A 15,436-nucleotide genomic window follows, 5' to 3' on the forward strand; every position below is an offset into this window, starting at 1 on the left:
TGCTGCTGCCGCCTCGGATTCTCTCCACCACGTTAAAAGCACGAAAGTTACATTGGCACAATCCTATGGCCAACATCGGGATTGATATTATTAAGATACGGATTTCACAGCAACGTCATGGCGAGCGCAACACGGATGGGGCTCACGAAGACGCATCAGCCGCTAGCTCAAATCGGTTCTTCCTTCTTCCTAGCTGACTGTCGCTGTTACTAACAAATTGCGAGATCCGCAATCTTCGTTGGCGATCCGCACGTTGTATATACAGAGCGACACAAACGCGAGTCACTATATTGTTCACACTACACTGAGTACCATTCAGTATTGTTACCGCCGATGTGCCGTCTCTTCGCGGTCAGATTCGCCCATGATGATGTAAAAATCATAAATATTGATAAAGACTGTACAGAGTCCCCTACGGGATGCGCCTTCGTTCAAGGAGATCAAAGTAATAACACAAGCTGCTGTTCCCCCTCTCTCACTCACTCTCTCTCTCTCTCTCTTTCCTTTTTTTCTGTCTTATCGAGATCCGTCGGGAATCAAAACCCAAATGTTGAAACGCAATATGGCACCCAATTGTACAACCGTTTACTGACGAAAAAAAATCGCATGCGTGTTGCACACTATCTTCCCTGATGCAATATATATTTCCTCCGCGAGATATATTTCTATTCTTATTTAGACGTAACACAATCCCACTTTCACACAAGTAACGATCCCTCACTATTTCGCGTCGATTTGCATCGACTTGCATCAACTCGTGTAAACGATAGACCATAGACACCATGGATTAGAGAAAGAGATCACTGGAGAATACAAAATTCTAGCTTAGTTTACATCGTGCGCTTGATATAGGTAATAACTAGTAACTTCTACTGAATATTATCTTAATTTTGGCGATACGTGTAAATATATATATGATCCGAACATTTAATTAATCATTTTGATGCATAATTGTGAACCATGTATTACGTTTATACAGCTCAATTTATGGCTTCTGTATGCATGTGCGTACGTATGTATATACCTAAAGGCAAATTTTCACGAGCTGCTTTAACCGGCTATTTCAGCGACAAAAGGATCACGTGATCAAAATGGACGCTTGATATTCATCAATTTGGACCACGTGATCCTTTTTGTCGGTAAAACAGCCGGTTCGTACATACAACGTGAAAATTTAGCTTGCCGCATGACAAGATGCGACACGGTAGCCAATAAGCTTACAGCTCCTGACTATGGCCGTAGTCCGAATCATGCTGACAACGCTCATGAGCATTGTTTGTCTTCGTTTAACATTTGACAAACAAGGATGAAATGATTTTTAAGCGTTGTGAGCGTGTATCGGACCGCGGCCTATATAGAGTCCTATATATAGAGAGAAGCGACATCGAACCCCCACCACTAGATCGGATCCCAGCCATCACTCCCTACGCCGCCATGTTTCGACCGCTAAAGTGTCGTAAACATAAACATACTCCAATCTCCAATTCTGTACTTCGATGTGAATAACAAGGTGTAGTGATTCTCTGTGTCATAACTTAGTTGAATGCACGTTCCTTTTGCATTCTGACAAGCGAGACACAACTGAAGTCGGCGACCACATCAGGCCACATGTGCAGCTACATGTAATCAGCTGCGGTCACAATATGGCTGCTTCACTTAGGAGGGGATACCCAATCAGAAACTCGGACAACAATGTCGCTTTTCTCTATATATATCTCCTCTCTAGCATGCAACTAATGTAGAATCGGCTTTACATGCGGTAAAACGATTTGATTGGTTGACGCAAGTGATTACGCTTGTGGTACGTTTATAACAATGTCGCTTTTCTCTATATATATCTCCTCTCTAGCATGCAACTAATGTAGAACCGGCTTTACATGCGGTAAAACGATTTGATTGGTTGACGCAAGTGATTACGCTTGTGGTACGTTTCCACTGAGCGCGTCAAGGCCCGTCTACAATACACGGAGTAAGAAGTAAGAGTAAAAAATTGACCAATCACAGTCGAATGTGAGAAGAATAATCGACTGTGATTGGTCAATTTCTTACTCTTACTTCTTACTCCGTGCATTGTAGACGGGCCTTTAATTGTTACCACAGCTGTTCACATATGCTATGTAACACAGCTGACACACGTAATCGCTAACGGAATCCACCGAGTACATTCTTTTTCTTCAATTTTGCTGCCTTCAGTTAATCAGGGATGTCAATATCGCCACAACAAAGTGAACAAAGTATAGAGTGTTGGAGGTTGGAGTATGTTTATTGTTTACGACTTACTAACTACGACACTGGTGTCCCAATATGGCGCAGGAAGTGATGGTAGGGATCCGATCCGGTGGTGGGGATTCGATGTCGAGTCTTTTTATTATATTGCTTTATATGTAGAACTCTAGCTCCCACCTATCGTATATAATTGATGTAATCAGCATTAAAATAGATGATCATTTGTGTGGAAACACATAAAATTAATTCCCGAATTCAGGAAGAAACGTTTCTATTTTTTTAATAATAATTTTATCGTATTCTTGAATATGCTAATCAATAATATTTTTTAGTAATAAAACTAAATAAATTAATTTATTTCTCCGAAATTTCACTGAAATTTTACTGAAATTTCATTGAAAAATGTTTCAAAACTTAAAACCGTGTTCGCGAAATTTCAACGAATTTTTTCCACTAGAGAAGCAATAAACAAAAAATAGCAATTAAAAATAGAACTGACACATGGAAATTAAAATATTTCTGATATAATTTCATATATCAATTTTGTAACAAATTGTTATAAACATTATTATAAATATTGACTGCAGAGAGAAAATATGCCAATGGATTTTGTAGGAAAATTAAATTACGAAAATAACATATAATTTTTACTTTTTCATATATATTATAAGTTTACTGATATCAAATTAAAAGAGTAAAAGTACTATAAACGTAGTTTTATATACATATAGTATTATATAGATATAATTTTATATATCTAAACGACTGTTCAGTTTTTAGTGCTTCTCTTTCTCGATCTGAGTTATTATTTCATAGCACTTATAAATGGAAACGGAGATACAGAAACATAGAAAAAAAAGAGTCAATGTTCCGGATGAAATTCGGAATTCCCTATGTACATTCTTATGTTAATTCTGTCGTCTAGCATTTATTATGCATTACGTAAAAAGATGGAGACGCGCCTTTTTGTATGTACCAAGGTCGCGATGAACGTAGTTTATTTTTTCACAATGATCGTCGCAAATTCGTTCGCTTTCTCGCTTAAAATTCTCCCTATTTACATTTTTAACAAATCCTTATTATTGCTGCTAACATTTAGAACAAAAAGTATAATGACAGAGAGATATCGAAGCGAAATATAAATTTTTTAATTTCTCAATTATATTTAAAAACAATATTTTTTAATATTAATTCCGTATATATAAGTTTTGTTTCATTAAAATTTTATAAATTTTAATTTCAATTTAATAAGAAGCTATTAAAGCTTTTTACATGCGTTCTGCATGGCATAGATATTCAAAGTATGCAAACGGCACATATATACTGTTAAAAGATTCTTGTTCTTAAAAAATTGATATCTATGTATAACTTCTTACGCGGAGGATCATCTCTGTGGAGGGGAGATTTTTATTTTTGCATTTTTTTGATCGATAACACGAGTACCGTGTTGATCATTTAAAATTGTGTCCTATATAGTATAATTCATTATTGTAGTACTTTTCTAATTCAAAAATGAATAAAACCGCAGTACAAACAAATAAAGCAATACGAGAAGCATAACATAAGTAGATCCTAGAAATTAATGGGCGACGTCCAAAACTTAAATGGATGTGAGGAAATTGACAATCTGTACGATAGCATAACTTTAGCTCGAAATTCCTGTAGAGTCACTAGACTGGGTTCAATGTCAGCGCGTAGGGAAACGAGTCTTCGATCGATTTGACTCCGACAATTAAATGAGACCTCGAGAAAGGTGTAGCCAAATGGAAAATATGGATATATGAGAGAATTAGTAAGAACGTGAAATGTTTACAAGTTTCTTGTGGTAGGGGCGACCAAGTCCAATCTCATCGTATAAAAGTCTTTGGATCTACTGCTCCAAGAAGAGTCAGTCTTCGTTCGAAAACGTGATCTCAGCAAGGTACGTTACATACCCGTATTTAAGACGAGAGGACAGAAACATAAATCAAACTTAATCAACTTTTCAAGGAACAAGACTTTTTGTCAAGTTGAAAAAGAATCCCTTGTGTTCAAATTTGCCTATACCATCGTAACAAAAATCGTATCTAAAAGATATTTTGAAGGTGAACAACAAATTTATAATTGAAAAAAGTAATAATTATAATATAATGTTATTTATTATTTATATTTATTAAATATAAGTTCGATCAAAATGATGATATCTGGAGACACGGTAGTGTCTCCTAAGACCCTAAAGACATGGCATGATATTTTTATATAACGATAATTTATCGTCAGAAATATTATACTTATTTTACGTGTTTATTATTTAATCTATGATGTCAAATGACGAAAGATTAAATTATCGTTATGAGTTATGACCATCTTGCTATTTGGAATAATTAATTACAACGTGGTTAAACATATATAGATACTTCTTTCTTTTAAAACTTATATATGTACGTTTCGTACATATACAGGGTGTCCCATTTTAATTGACCACCTCAAATATTTCAATAAACAGTGCATTTTAGGAAGAAATGTTTTAGACAAAAGTTTTGTCACTTCGAGGGGGTAAAATAAAGATGATAAAATGTAATTGCGTTATTAACGTTAAAAATAAAGAAATGTAACGATGTTACTTATCCGCGTTATCGAAAAAAAAAAGTAATTGTAAGGATAGTAGGCGTGCTATACACTTCAGATCGATTTCTGAAGCATCAAATCCATGCCATTGATCCTGGAGAAAAACTTTCCAGGTAACACGCATGTCTAAAAGATAGATACGTCGACAAAATTATAGTAGTGTTGATGGTAAAAGTGGGGCTGACTAATTACAAGATAACAGATGTCAAATACGTTCGTTTAAGATAAAATCACTTAATTTCGATAATTCGTACAATATATAATAAAACGTTTCCGACAATTTAAAATGAAATTGAGATAGGGCCGAAAACCGACCTTATTGTCCTTTTATCTAGAAATAGGATATAGCTAGGATGTAAAATCTAAAATCAGAATTATGGGAATAAGTAACTCGATCGTTACTTACGTTTTTTAGTATTTGGTAGAATATTTTATCATGAGAAAAAATGAACTGAAATATTAAATAATCACTGTGACGTCATTATCGCGTATTATCGTAGTTTAATATATAACATTACATTTATAACAAAATAACGGTAACATATAGCGGAGTTAAGCGCACGCTATAGAAATAGAAGTGTACAATACGAATTGTACTGATCGAGTTTATAAGAGATTGAGACAAATAACAAGAGAGTATAATTTTCTATGTTCTTTCAGATGGCGATAAGGTACATCGTGATGCTGACTACTATGTTGGCTGTAATCTACGTTAAAGCGGAGTCTGACACCGTCGGTCAGAATCCGCAACAGACCTTAGTTGCACCTGCGGTATCATCGGAAGTTGCACCGCTGAAACTGTACCAGGCGGAAGCGGTATCAGGCGAAGTAGCCGAGACGCAACCGCGTAACAAAAGAGCGCCAGTTTTGCTTCTGAAAAAGGCTCTCTTGGGTAGTGCTCTCCTCGGTGCTGGAGCCTTGGGTGCTGGAGCCTTGGGTGCCGGAGCCTTGGGTGCCGGAGCTTTAGGTGCCGGAGTCCTCGGTGCCGGAGTCCTTGGCGGTGGATTGTACGGGGCTAAACAGTGAGTCAATTATGTCTAAGGAAACTGCCTAAAAAGACGGAATATCGAAAGTAAAGGAAGACAGGATTTTACGTCAAGTTTATAAATCAAGGTGTACATCTACAAAGTAATATAAAAATTCCTGCATTCTCGCTACGGCTACATTAAATCGTGATGTTAGAAGCGAGAAGTCAAACAAGTCTTTTTTTCGAGATAAATTAATTGTTTCGCATATTTTCATATTTGATTAAAGTACAAATTAATAAAATGTACCGAAGATTCCTTTTTCGACTAGCGGATTAATGGACAGCTGTCCATCAATTTTTCACGGAATGCTCGTGACTTTACTTGCTCGCAGGATCGCAGCAAATTGACGAAAACCATTACGGTCGAGAGAAAGAGAGTTTGTAATATCCTATCTATTTTTTTAAGTTAGGGTCTCCGATCCCCTCTCTAATTTATTGCAATGTTACAGTTACTTGAAATTTCTACTGTTCCTTAATTAAAAGACTCACTTTACACGCACGAGGGTTAATTTAATTTACGTGATGCTAATCGGATTTCATATTAAGTCTAACTATATCGAAAGTTTGCTAAAGATATTAGAATGAAAGTGTCAAGGAAAATGTTACATTTGTTTTAGCTTTGGTGGTGGATATGGCGGATATGGCGGATATGGAGGATATGGAGGATATGGCGGATATGGAGGATATGGATATCCCCATTATCATAGCTATCCCAATTATCAGTATCACTACCACAGCCATCCTCATTATCATAATTACCATCACTACGGTAATTATGGACCAGGTTATGGCTATTGGTAAATTGAGACTGACTTCCGATCAATGCATTATAGGTAAGAGTTTGATATATATATTACAAAACTATTATTTGGTGTTGTTCTGAATTGTCATTTTCCAATATAATGTATAAAAAAAAAAATTAAAAACATTACAAGGTGTTTCGTAAAGACCATAACAACGTTTAAGGAAATGCTATGACTGAACTTAACCGATGTTAATAATAAACTTTTTAACTTCAAACTCAGTTAATTCTTATCGTTCGCCTTCTTGTTCAAACGCATCTGTCCTTATCTAACATATTATCATCTCTTGTAAGATCCAATATATACTTCTTACTAGACACAATTACTGCTTTTTTAGGCCACTATTTCATTTGTGCGTTTTTATCGTATGAGAAATTTTTCAAGCCTGTTCTCAACTAGAGTATCTTTTAATTTTTAAACAAGAAAAAAATAATACTCGGGTTGACATAGTCGAGTTTTGGAACGCACATCCCTTAGATGGATTTAAATGGCAAAAGGAAAAAGAAAAAAAATTCAGAATGACACAATACAACGATTAAAAATCAATTAATTAAATAATTTCAGAAACAGAAAGAGATTCATTCACAGAGAAATGTGTTTATACGAGAGTCTTTAAAAATAAATATTTTTTAATTCTTTGCAACCTTTGTGGAAATACAAACGTAACATTACATAAACTTTATTTTACACATATACAGGGGAATCACCTGAGGCTGGCCACCCGAATAACACCCACAATTTTGGAGATAGGAAAAAATGTTTTAGATGAAAGTGGAACGGTTTCAAGGGAAACGTATTTTGATCATGTTATCTTTTTTCTAGGTGGAGGCGTCGAAAAGATATGACGGTCACCTCCACTTTTTTAAATGAAATTATATAATTTTTTTTACGTAATATGATTCCTCTACTACTTATATGACATATAAAAGTATTAGGGTAGAGATATAAAAAAACCAATAGTTTACGAGATATTTTATACTTTATTGTGATACATATTGACATAATGTTAAATAACTCGGTAAACTATTAATTTTTTGATAATCGTACCTTAATACTTTTACGAAAAGAATAATGAATCAATTGGTGAAAAGAAAACACATATACTTATTTTAAAAATTATCCATTTTTTGCACATATTTTTTGCCAGAATAAAATATATCTCGTAAACTATTGGTTTTTTGATATTTCTACTCTAATACTTTTATATGCAGAATAATTAGAGGAATCATATTACGTAAAAAAATCATACAATTGCATTAAAAAAAAGTAGAGGTGACCTTCATATCTTTTTGACGCCTCCACCTAGAAGAAAGACAATATGACCAAAATACGTTCTCCCTTGAAACCATTCCACTTTCATTTAAAATATTTTTTCCTATCTCCAAAATTGTGAGTGTTATTCGGATGGCCGGCCTTAGGTGACTCACTCTGTATATCAGAATTGTTTCCATATATGTATATCACATTATGTATGTATACAGGATGTTCGGTTTCTACCGTATTTTCCTTTAGGACGTATTCTTGAGATAATTTTAAGTCGAAAATTCGAATATGAAAATGTCGAGACTGTAATATTTTTTAAACTAGTAGCGATTAAATTTCACTAATCACGGAGCTGAGACATTTCATGCGTTCAGACATGATGATATGACAAGTAAAAATACTGCTCTATGAGGGCAACTTCAAGATCATACAAAGTATCATACAAAATATGCAATATTTTTATTAAGAAATTGTTTTATTGCTTCTATATGACAAATCGATTTCGTACAGAAGCAAAAACAATTTCTTAATAAAAATATCATTGTATATTTTGTATATGATCTTGAAGTTACTGAGAGAGCCCTCGTGGAGTAATACCTTTATCATTTGTTATGTCATCGTGCTTGAGTGCACGAATTAATGTCAGTCCCCGTGATTATAGTAAACTTTAATAACTATTAATTTAAAAGATATTATGGTCTCGATATTTTGGTATTTGAATTTTCGACTTAAAATTTTCTCAAGAACACCTACTTTTGTATACGAAAAATTTATTTTGTAGGCCCGTTTTAACAGCAAATAACATGAATTTTTCAACATTTTTTAATTTTTAACCGCCATTGTGCATATTATATCTTGATATTTTTTTTCTATTTTAGGTTCAGTTTATAGAGAGGGATCTCATAAACAAAGTAAAACAAAAAAAAAATTGAAAAATTCCAACTCGTTCATCCACAATCGTGGCAAAATCACAGCAGTGTGCAAATGGCACAGTCACTTTCAATTACTTATATCTCCCTCAAATATTCATATTTTTTGGATCTGACTTTTGCATCTGATTTTGTTCAATAAAGAAACCTTAAAGACATACTAAAAAGAAAATTTTCTTTAGAGTTCTTAAAAGGATTTCCGACACATTCAAGGATCACAGTACTACGAATATTTGTTACACACGAAGCGCATAGACTGCATGAACGCATCAGATGCATCAATTGTCTCAAGTGAAAATAGAAGAAGCAATGCACTGGAAAGAGTGCTAAGAATTCGGTACGGATAGTGCAATCTAGGAATTTCTCAGCGCTACCAAAGCGCACATTGATTAAATCGAAACGATTTTCTATGGCAGTGTTCGTATATTATCGCCAGTTGTTAGTACAGTATAGTATACGTAACTGGAAATATAGATATTTTCAATACTAGCAGTTAATTGGCAGTAATATACGAATATGGCCTATGCACTGTGGTCTATGCGCTATTTGCGTAACTCGGAACGCACCCCTAAACGGGGCTTTATAATACTTAGACTCGATTGCACCAACGTTACTTTTAAGCGTGACTTAAATCTCTCTCTTTCTGTCTCTATCGGCTTTAAAAAAAGATTTTTTTTAAGCTCCGCTTACAGTCAAAGCAACGTTAGTGCAAACGGGTCTTAGCGCACGCCTATACCCGGTAATCCCTGTGCGACAAGCGACCGCGACCGATGCGCGTATACTTGGCAAGTTGTCCGCGCGGATACGTGTTTATTTGGTGATCTTCAGAAATTAATATCTTCTAATGTATTATGAAAATTACAAAATGAGATAAAGGACTTTTCGGCTCTGTTCAGTCTATTCTACTTGCTCACGAGAGGCGATCTCGTAGATCGGGGACACCCTATATATCCTTCACTGACTTCAAAAAATGTCTTGTCAAGATAATAAATAAAAATAAAAAATTTATCTTTGCATAAATAACACATTTCATAGAAAATATATTTCATCAAAGATACAATAATTAAGATGCAAATAATTACAAGAATACGCATCTATCATGTTTTATACATTGTATGTATAAGGTATACAAGTGTATATAAAATATAAAATACACATTGTATATCAAACTAATATATTTAATTCTGCTAATCTGTATTGTCGTGTTTGAGGATTTCTGACAAGAACGATGTTAGATTTTTCGTTAATCATTCCGAGTAATGAGATTAATGTGATATATCCGATACCAATACCTTTTGCTTGACTAAATGAAAAGTTCCCTAGTGTTATATATCCCATAACTTCTCTATCGCAAGAATGACGAACTTCTGCACTTTTTGGAAGATATAATTCAGACATTTTTACCAGTTGATCAGATATAATTTTACGATGCGATGAAACGATTGTACGTTCATTTTCGTTTAACTTGTCCGGTTCCTTTAGTAACTTTAACGCATTGTTTTTCAACACTTGCTTCCGTCGAACTCTTTGTCGTCTTAGTCGTTTTAATATTATCAAATGATTTTTTCGTAATGCTTTACGAATTTTTTCGTTTGGATCGTTATGACATTTTTCTACAGGTCCAAACCATTTCTTATTAGTTTTAATCCTGTTCAAATCTTCGAATGTCGGCATGCATATGATAGCAAATTTTTTCGGCGATCCTTTTCCCACTATAGATATATGAACATGTATTAAACAATTTTTATAATCGTCTAAATTTGGAAAATTAGATTGCGTATTTCGAGCAAGAAATTTTGCATTTTTATTTTTGGCAGGACAAATACCTGCTTGTAAAAGTAGCAAGATTTCGCGATTTCTTAGAACATAAAAATCTTCGTTGCCCGACCAGTTTTTCATCAAATTTTTCCAATCGCAAAAGAAAGGACTACGAATTCCAAACTTGACAAAATTAATTCTTCTATTTGGTGGGCAACGGAAATATTTTTTAGTCAATTGTTCCTTTGTAATTAATGCTTCTCTTATGTAGGCAGGACTGTCAGGATCATTGACATCAGGTGTATTTGGATTCAAACTTTCAAAAGCTATCGATCTTGATTCTTGAAGTCCACCTGCTCTTGCACATTGCATTAAAAATGCAAGCCAAAATGGCATTGCCCATCTAGCTGGTACAACAACATCTATGCCAGAATCTAAACCTGTCAACATACGTCATTGCATTATTCTTAATAAATGATATTCAAAGAAAAAAAATTGAAAATTTAAAAATTTCGTAAGATTATATGTAGGATAAGCTTTTTAAATGTATAATCTAACTTTTTATTTTTGTATTTTATACATGTACGTATACGCGCGCGCGCGCGCGCGCGCGCGTGTGTGTGTGTGTGTGTGTGTGTGTGTGTACACATACATATATACATATATACAGAATGTCCCGAATTTAATTAATAATCAAACTTCGTGGAAGCGTGTAGAGGATTGATAAAATAAGAAAAAAAATTCTTTAGAGATATACTCGTTTTTCCTTCGTTTTGGAGAAAATCGCAAAAAAAAGACAAAACGCAGTTTTAATTTTTATACTTATTTATTGCTTATTCATTTACACTTATTGTTCACATTGTCACTTGCTTAATGCAGATATTCAAAATATTGGCCTTTTGCAGCAATGCACGCATTGCATTTTGTACGGAGCTCATGTCACAGTCAAACACTAATCTGATTAATGTAATGGATACGTTCGATAGAACGCAACAGTTTTGCAACTGTATTTTATGATTGTCTGCTGGGGTAAGATTATTCCTCTAAATCTAAAGATATAATTCAATCAGCGCGAAGAAAACTTCCAACAATTGGAAAATAAACATTCTGCTGAACGCAGCAAACAGAAAATCACATTTGGTATTTTTTTGCGTTTCTCTCCAAAATGAAGCAAAAACGAGCATATCCCTAAAGGAAGAAAGGACACACACGCACACATGTATTAATTTATATTTAATTATGTGTATACACGTGCGCGCGCGCGCACGCGTGTGTAATTTGATGCCTCATTCATCCAAACATGAATCACTAGAATCCATCCGTTTTTTTCTTCTATTCAAAATGATTAAAAAAAAATTCACCAACATACTTTTAACTTACTAAATAAATATTGAAATTTTATTTTGGAAAATAATAAAGTGTAGTATAATTTACAATTATTGGAAGACTCAAAGAAACTTGCAGAAACAGGAATTGCTCGGTCACTAATGACCCGACCATGTACAAACACAGTAAGGGTTAAATTAAAATTTAATTAAGTTTAAGTTGAATTTTAAATTTAATGAAGCTATATATAATCTAATAATTGAATTATATAAAAAAAGGTAGATTAGAAGATAATCAGACAAGTCGGTTAATAATACTTTCATGTCTCCGGAGGTAAGAGTATTTGAAAATTTAAATTATTGAGAATACGATGACGTTAGTTGCTCGCGAGTACGGTCATATGTACTAGTTTATCATCTAACTTTGACCGAAAGTAATGCTTCTTGTATATTTAGTTAGAATAACATTAATAAATTTCACAAAAAATGCGAGTAATATAAAATTATTGCCCATATCATATTCCTATCCCAAACTTGTAAATTTTTTATTTAAAATCTTTTTTTCTAAAATGAGAGAAAAATACCTACAAAATAATTTGGATATTATAGAAATTAAAATGGTCCACCTTAAATATATTCTTACAAAAAATATCAAGAATTAAACATTATATACCTGTGATAGTTCCCGGCTTCTGAATAAGAAGTATAGGTATCTTTGCCATAATGTCCTCAGTATAATATTGATCGTTTGAGACACCGGGCACAAGACATTCACTTCTGAGTTTGTTAATAATGTCTGTAGGCATACAAGAACTGCTTACAATACGACGTATTTCTGAATCCCAAATTGGAGAATAGTTAGAATTAGTTACTAGTTGATCAACTAGAATCGATCGAGAAAATGTTTCTGTTATTTCGGTATTACATTTTGTTCTCTTCTCAGGTAAATAGAAGCGGGGATCTAAAATAGTTACTCCAATAATCATATTTGTTGCCAAGTAATTTGGTGATCCCAAAGACATCAGTATTTGCCATAATTGTTCTTGCACCTTGAAAGCCTCCTTATTTTCTTCTTTTTTATAGTAATTAATATACCATGTATTTTTACCAAGTTCTGTATTTAGATATTTAGAAATCGTAATATCTTCATTTATTTTATCAATCACTTTTTTCTCTGTAGATTGTACATTATCTATTGATATTTTACTCCTTAATGAGTTGTCATTATCTTTCAGAATAGTGTAATCTGTACAAAAATCTAATTTATTTAAGGATGGCAATTGTAATGCTTTCGTTAGTACATTTAGAGTCAATGCCCCACGAAGCCGAAATCTATTTAATGCATTTCTTAATATAATCATTGTACAACCTACATTATTTGTGTACAAACAGTTCAAGTTATGGATAGTACTAGCTACATCTTGTTCAACATTATTCTGCTTAAATTCAAAACTTGATATAATTTCATTAAGAAAATCGTCATAAAAAGCAGGATGTACCCAGATCCAAATAGTTCTAACATTTGTTTGGACGTCTGATTTGTTTGGTTGCCAGAAAAAATCCACATTACCAATAGGAAATTGTGGATAACCATTTTTCTTATAAAACATTAAAGTACCTTCTCTATGACCATTAATATATTTTTTCGCTGTGAAAGTTAACATTGATGTGTTACAATGTGTTTTCAAAGTAGTCTTTAATGATTTTTCTTCTCCTGTTATTTCAATACAAGTATAATAAGAAATATCTTGTAGGAGACAATATTTTGTAGCGGCTCGATAATTAGCTCTAAAACATTTATCATTTGAATGACTAGCAATTCTATATCCCCATTTGTCAATCATGTAAAAACGTTTTGCATGCCAGATATGCGTTTCTAACCATATTTTATCGCGTTGTCTGTGATTATATTCGGAAAGTAAATTGCGTGGTCTTCTACGATACTTTCGAGACAATCGTTTGTTTGTGGATGGTAAATCTTTGCCATTTCCTGATTTTGCCATTTGTGCCAAATGTGCCTCTCGCAGTCTACGTGGCAATCTTTTGACATTATGAGACATGACACGTCTACGCATATATATTGGAAGTTTTTGAAATATTAACTTGGTCTGTTTAGGATTTTCTGTAAGTAAAAAGAAAAAAATAATTCAATCAATATGTAATATAATAATAACAAGTTAGATTCATCTAGATAGAATAGAATCACAGACTATACGGATCTTATATTTAAGTCCGTCTTAAGTATAGTTTTAAGATGTCAATCAGATAAACCAATCAGAGAGCCATATTAGTATCTAAAGACATTACTTAAGACGGTCTTAAAATAAAAATGGTCTATGAATACCGCGCGTCCTACGTGGTAATTAACTTATTGGATGAAAAAAAGAGTAAAAGGGGAAAGGGGGAGAGGGAGCGGAACCCTCCGCAATCACGGTGCTAGGTACAGATGTATATGCGAACAATTCCCCATTTTCCTACCATCTCATAAAACCAAAGTAAATTTCTTTTTCTTTTTTTTTTTTTTTTTTAAATTAAATCTTGCTTTGCGTGCAAACACGGAAACCTACGTGGAACCGTGCTTCGTGTGGAAAGTTTTATAACTTTTGTCGTCGTAAACGATTCCACACGAGTTTACAACTCTTCACAAATGGTTGGAGTAGCGCAGAACTTTTTTTAACATGTTTTTTTTTTTGCGAATATTTCATTGTGCTTTATTCACTTCAAAATATTAAGTTCATATTTCGTACACTCTGCTATAGCGAGTAATATCAAAAACTAATGCGCAAGTGATCACTGGCCATAGAGCGTGACCAGTATTTCGCGGCTGTGACAGGTTTTCTAACCTTAATAGTCATCAAATTTAACACTTAATATCTTGGTTCGTGGGACAGAGCGATGCTTTTTTTTGACCAAATTCATTCGTTTTGGACAAAAACGCATTGATTAAGCATAATTTCATCGATTTTTAAGAAGACATAAACTTAACGATTACCATTCGAATTCAAATATTTTCGCATACCTATTGAAGATGTCATCGCAGAAATTTCATGAGCTCGTGAAGAGACAAAGTTCATAATAGACACCTCATGTGGGAGTGACTGAAATTCTCCCAAGAACTCATCAAATTGTTTCTTCTTCATGGTGTCTAAATTTGTAAATATATAATACACACATGCACACACACACACATATATATATATATACTACGTACAATTTTTTTTTACGCACACCGCGGATCAAATATTTACTTCTCTCCGTAACACCAAGCTGACCAAACGTGGAAAATCAATGACCATAGAGGCTAAGGAACGTAGAAAGACTCGAGACTCAAGACTCGGGGAGAGTCAAGGCATAAGCGGGGAGCACAGACTCTTGCATAACGCATAACACGTAATGCATAAGAATATGTACCAATCGAAGTTCTCCGTTTCTTTCCCTTCCATATAATAGAGAACTCTGGTTGGTTCAATTTCTTATGCCTCATGTGTTATGCGTTAT

General features: G+C 33.8%; 2 protein-coding genes across 5 annotated transcripts; one reads left to right on the forward strand and one right to left on the reverse strand.

The window, feature by feature from the left end:
* Positions 1–4,086: 4,086 nt before the first annotated feature.
* LOC108765297 (elastin) lies at positions 4,087–9,010 on the forward strand. The gene is made up of 4 exons (XM_018513950.1): positions 4,087–4,147; positions 5,494–5,855; positions 6,478–6,693; positions 8,805–9,010. The coding sequence occupies exons 2-3, from the start codon at positions 5,494–5,496 to the stop codon at positions 6,659–6,661; spliced, it is 546 nt and encodes a 181-aa protein (XP_018369452.1). The 5' UTR covers positions 4,087–4,147; the 3' UTR covers positions 6,662–6,693; positions 8,805–9,010.
* A 982-nt stretch (positions 9,011–9,992) lies between these two features.
* On the reverse strand, positions 9,993–15,229 carry Pop1 (POP1 ribonuclease P/MRP subunit). 4 transcript variants are annotated; one of them, XM_018513946.1, is made up of 4 exons: positions 15,150–15,229; positions 14,958–15,083; positions 12,612–14,060; positions 9,993–11,053 (listed from the first exon to the last, which is right to left on the reverse strand). In XM_018513946.1, the coding sequence occupies exons 2-4, from the start codon at positions 15,076–15,078 to the stop codon at positions 10,020–10,022; spliced, it is 2,604 nt and encodes an 867-aa protein (XP_018369448.1). In that variant the 5' UTR covers positions 15,079–15,083; positions 15,150–15,229; the 3' UTR covers positions 9,993–10,019. The 4 variants fall into 4 exon arrangements, with proteins under 4 accessions (XP_018369448.1, XP_018369450.1, XP_018369451.1 ...); XM_018513948.1 differs by having other exon boundaries at positions 15,187–15,223; XM_018513949.1 differs by lacking the exon at positions 15,150–15,229 and having other exon boundaries at positions 9,993–10,567; positions 10,682–11,053; positions 14,958–15,136.
* Positions 15,230–15,436: the final 207 nt, after the last annotated feature.

The sequence above is a fragment of the Trachymyrmex cornetzi genome, unplaced genomic scaffold (genome assembly GCF_001594075.2).
Source record: "Trachymyrmex cornetzi isolate Tcor2-1 unplaced genomic scaffold, Tcor1.1 scaffold482, whole genome shotgun sequence".
Classification (NCBI taxonomy): Eukaryota; Metazoa; Arthropoda; class Insecta; order Hymenoptera; family Formicidae; genus Trachymyrmex; species Trachymyrmex cornetzi.

Excerpts from the sequence above, each read along its gene's own strand:
- LOC108765297 (XM_018513950.1), top strand. The coding sequence starts at position 5,494 with ATGGCGATAAGGTACATCGTGATGCTGACTACTATGTTGGCTGTAATC. Across the intron at positions 5,856-6,477 it reads GGATTGTACGGGGCTAAACA|CTTTGGTGGTGGATATGGCG; the intron begins GTGAGTCAATTA and ends CATTTGTTTTAG.
- Pop1 (XM_018513946.1), bottom strand. The coding sequence starts at position 15,078 with ATGAAGAAGAAACAATTTGATGAGTTCTTGGGAGAATTTCAGTCACTC. Across the intron at positions 14,061-14,957 it reads TGCGATGACATCTTCAATAG|AAAATCCTAAACAGACCAAG; the intron begins GTATGCGAAAAT and ends TTTTACTTACAG. Across the intron at positions 11,054-12,611 it reads GAAGCCGGGAACTATCACAG|GTTTAGATTCTGGCATAGAT; the intron begins GTATATAATGTT and ends GTATGTTGACAG.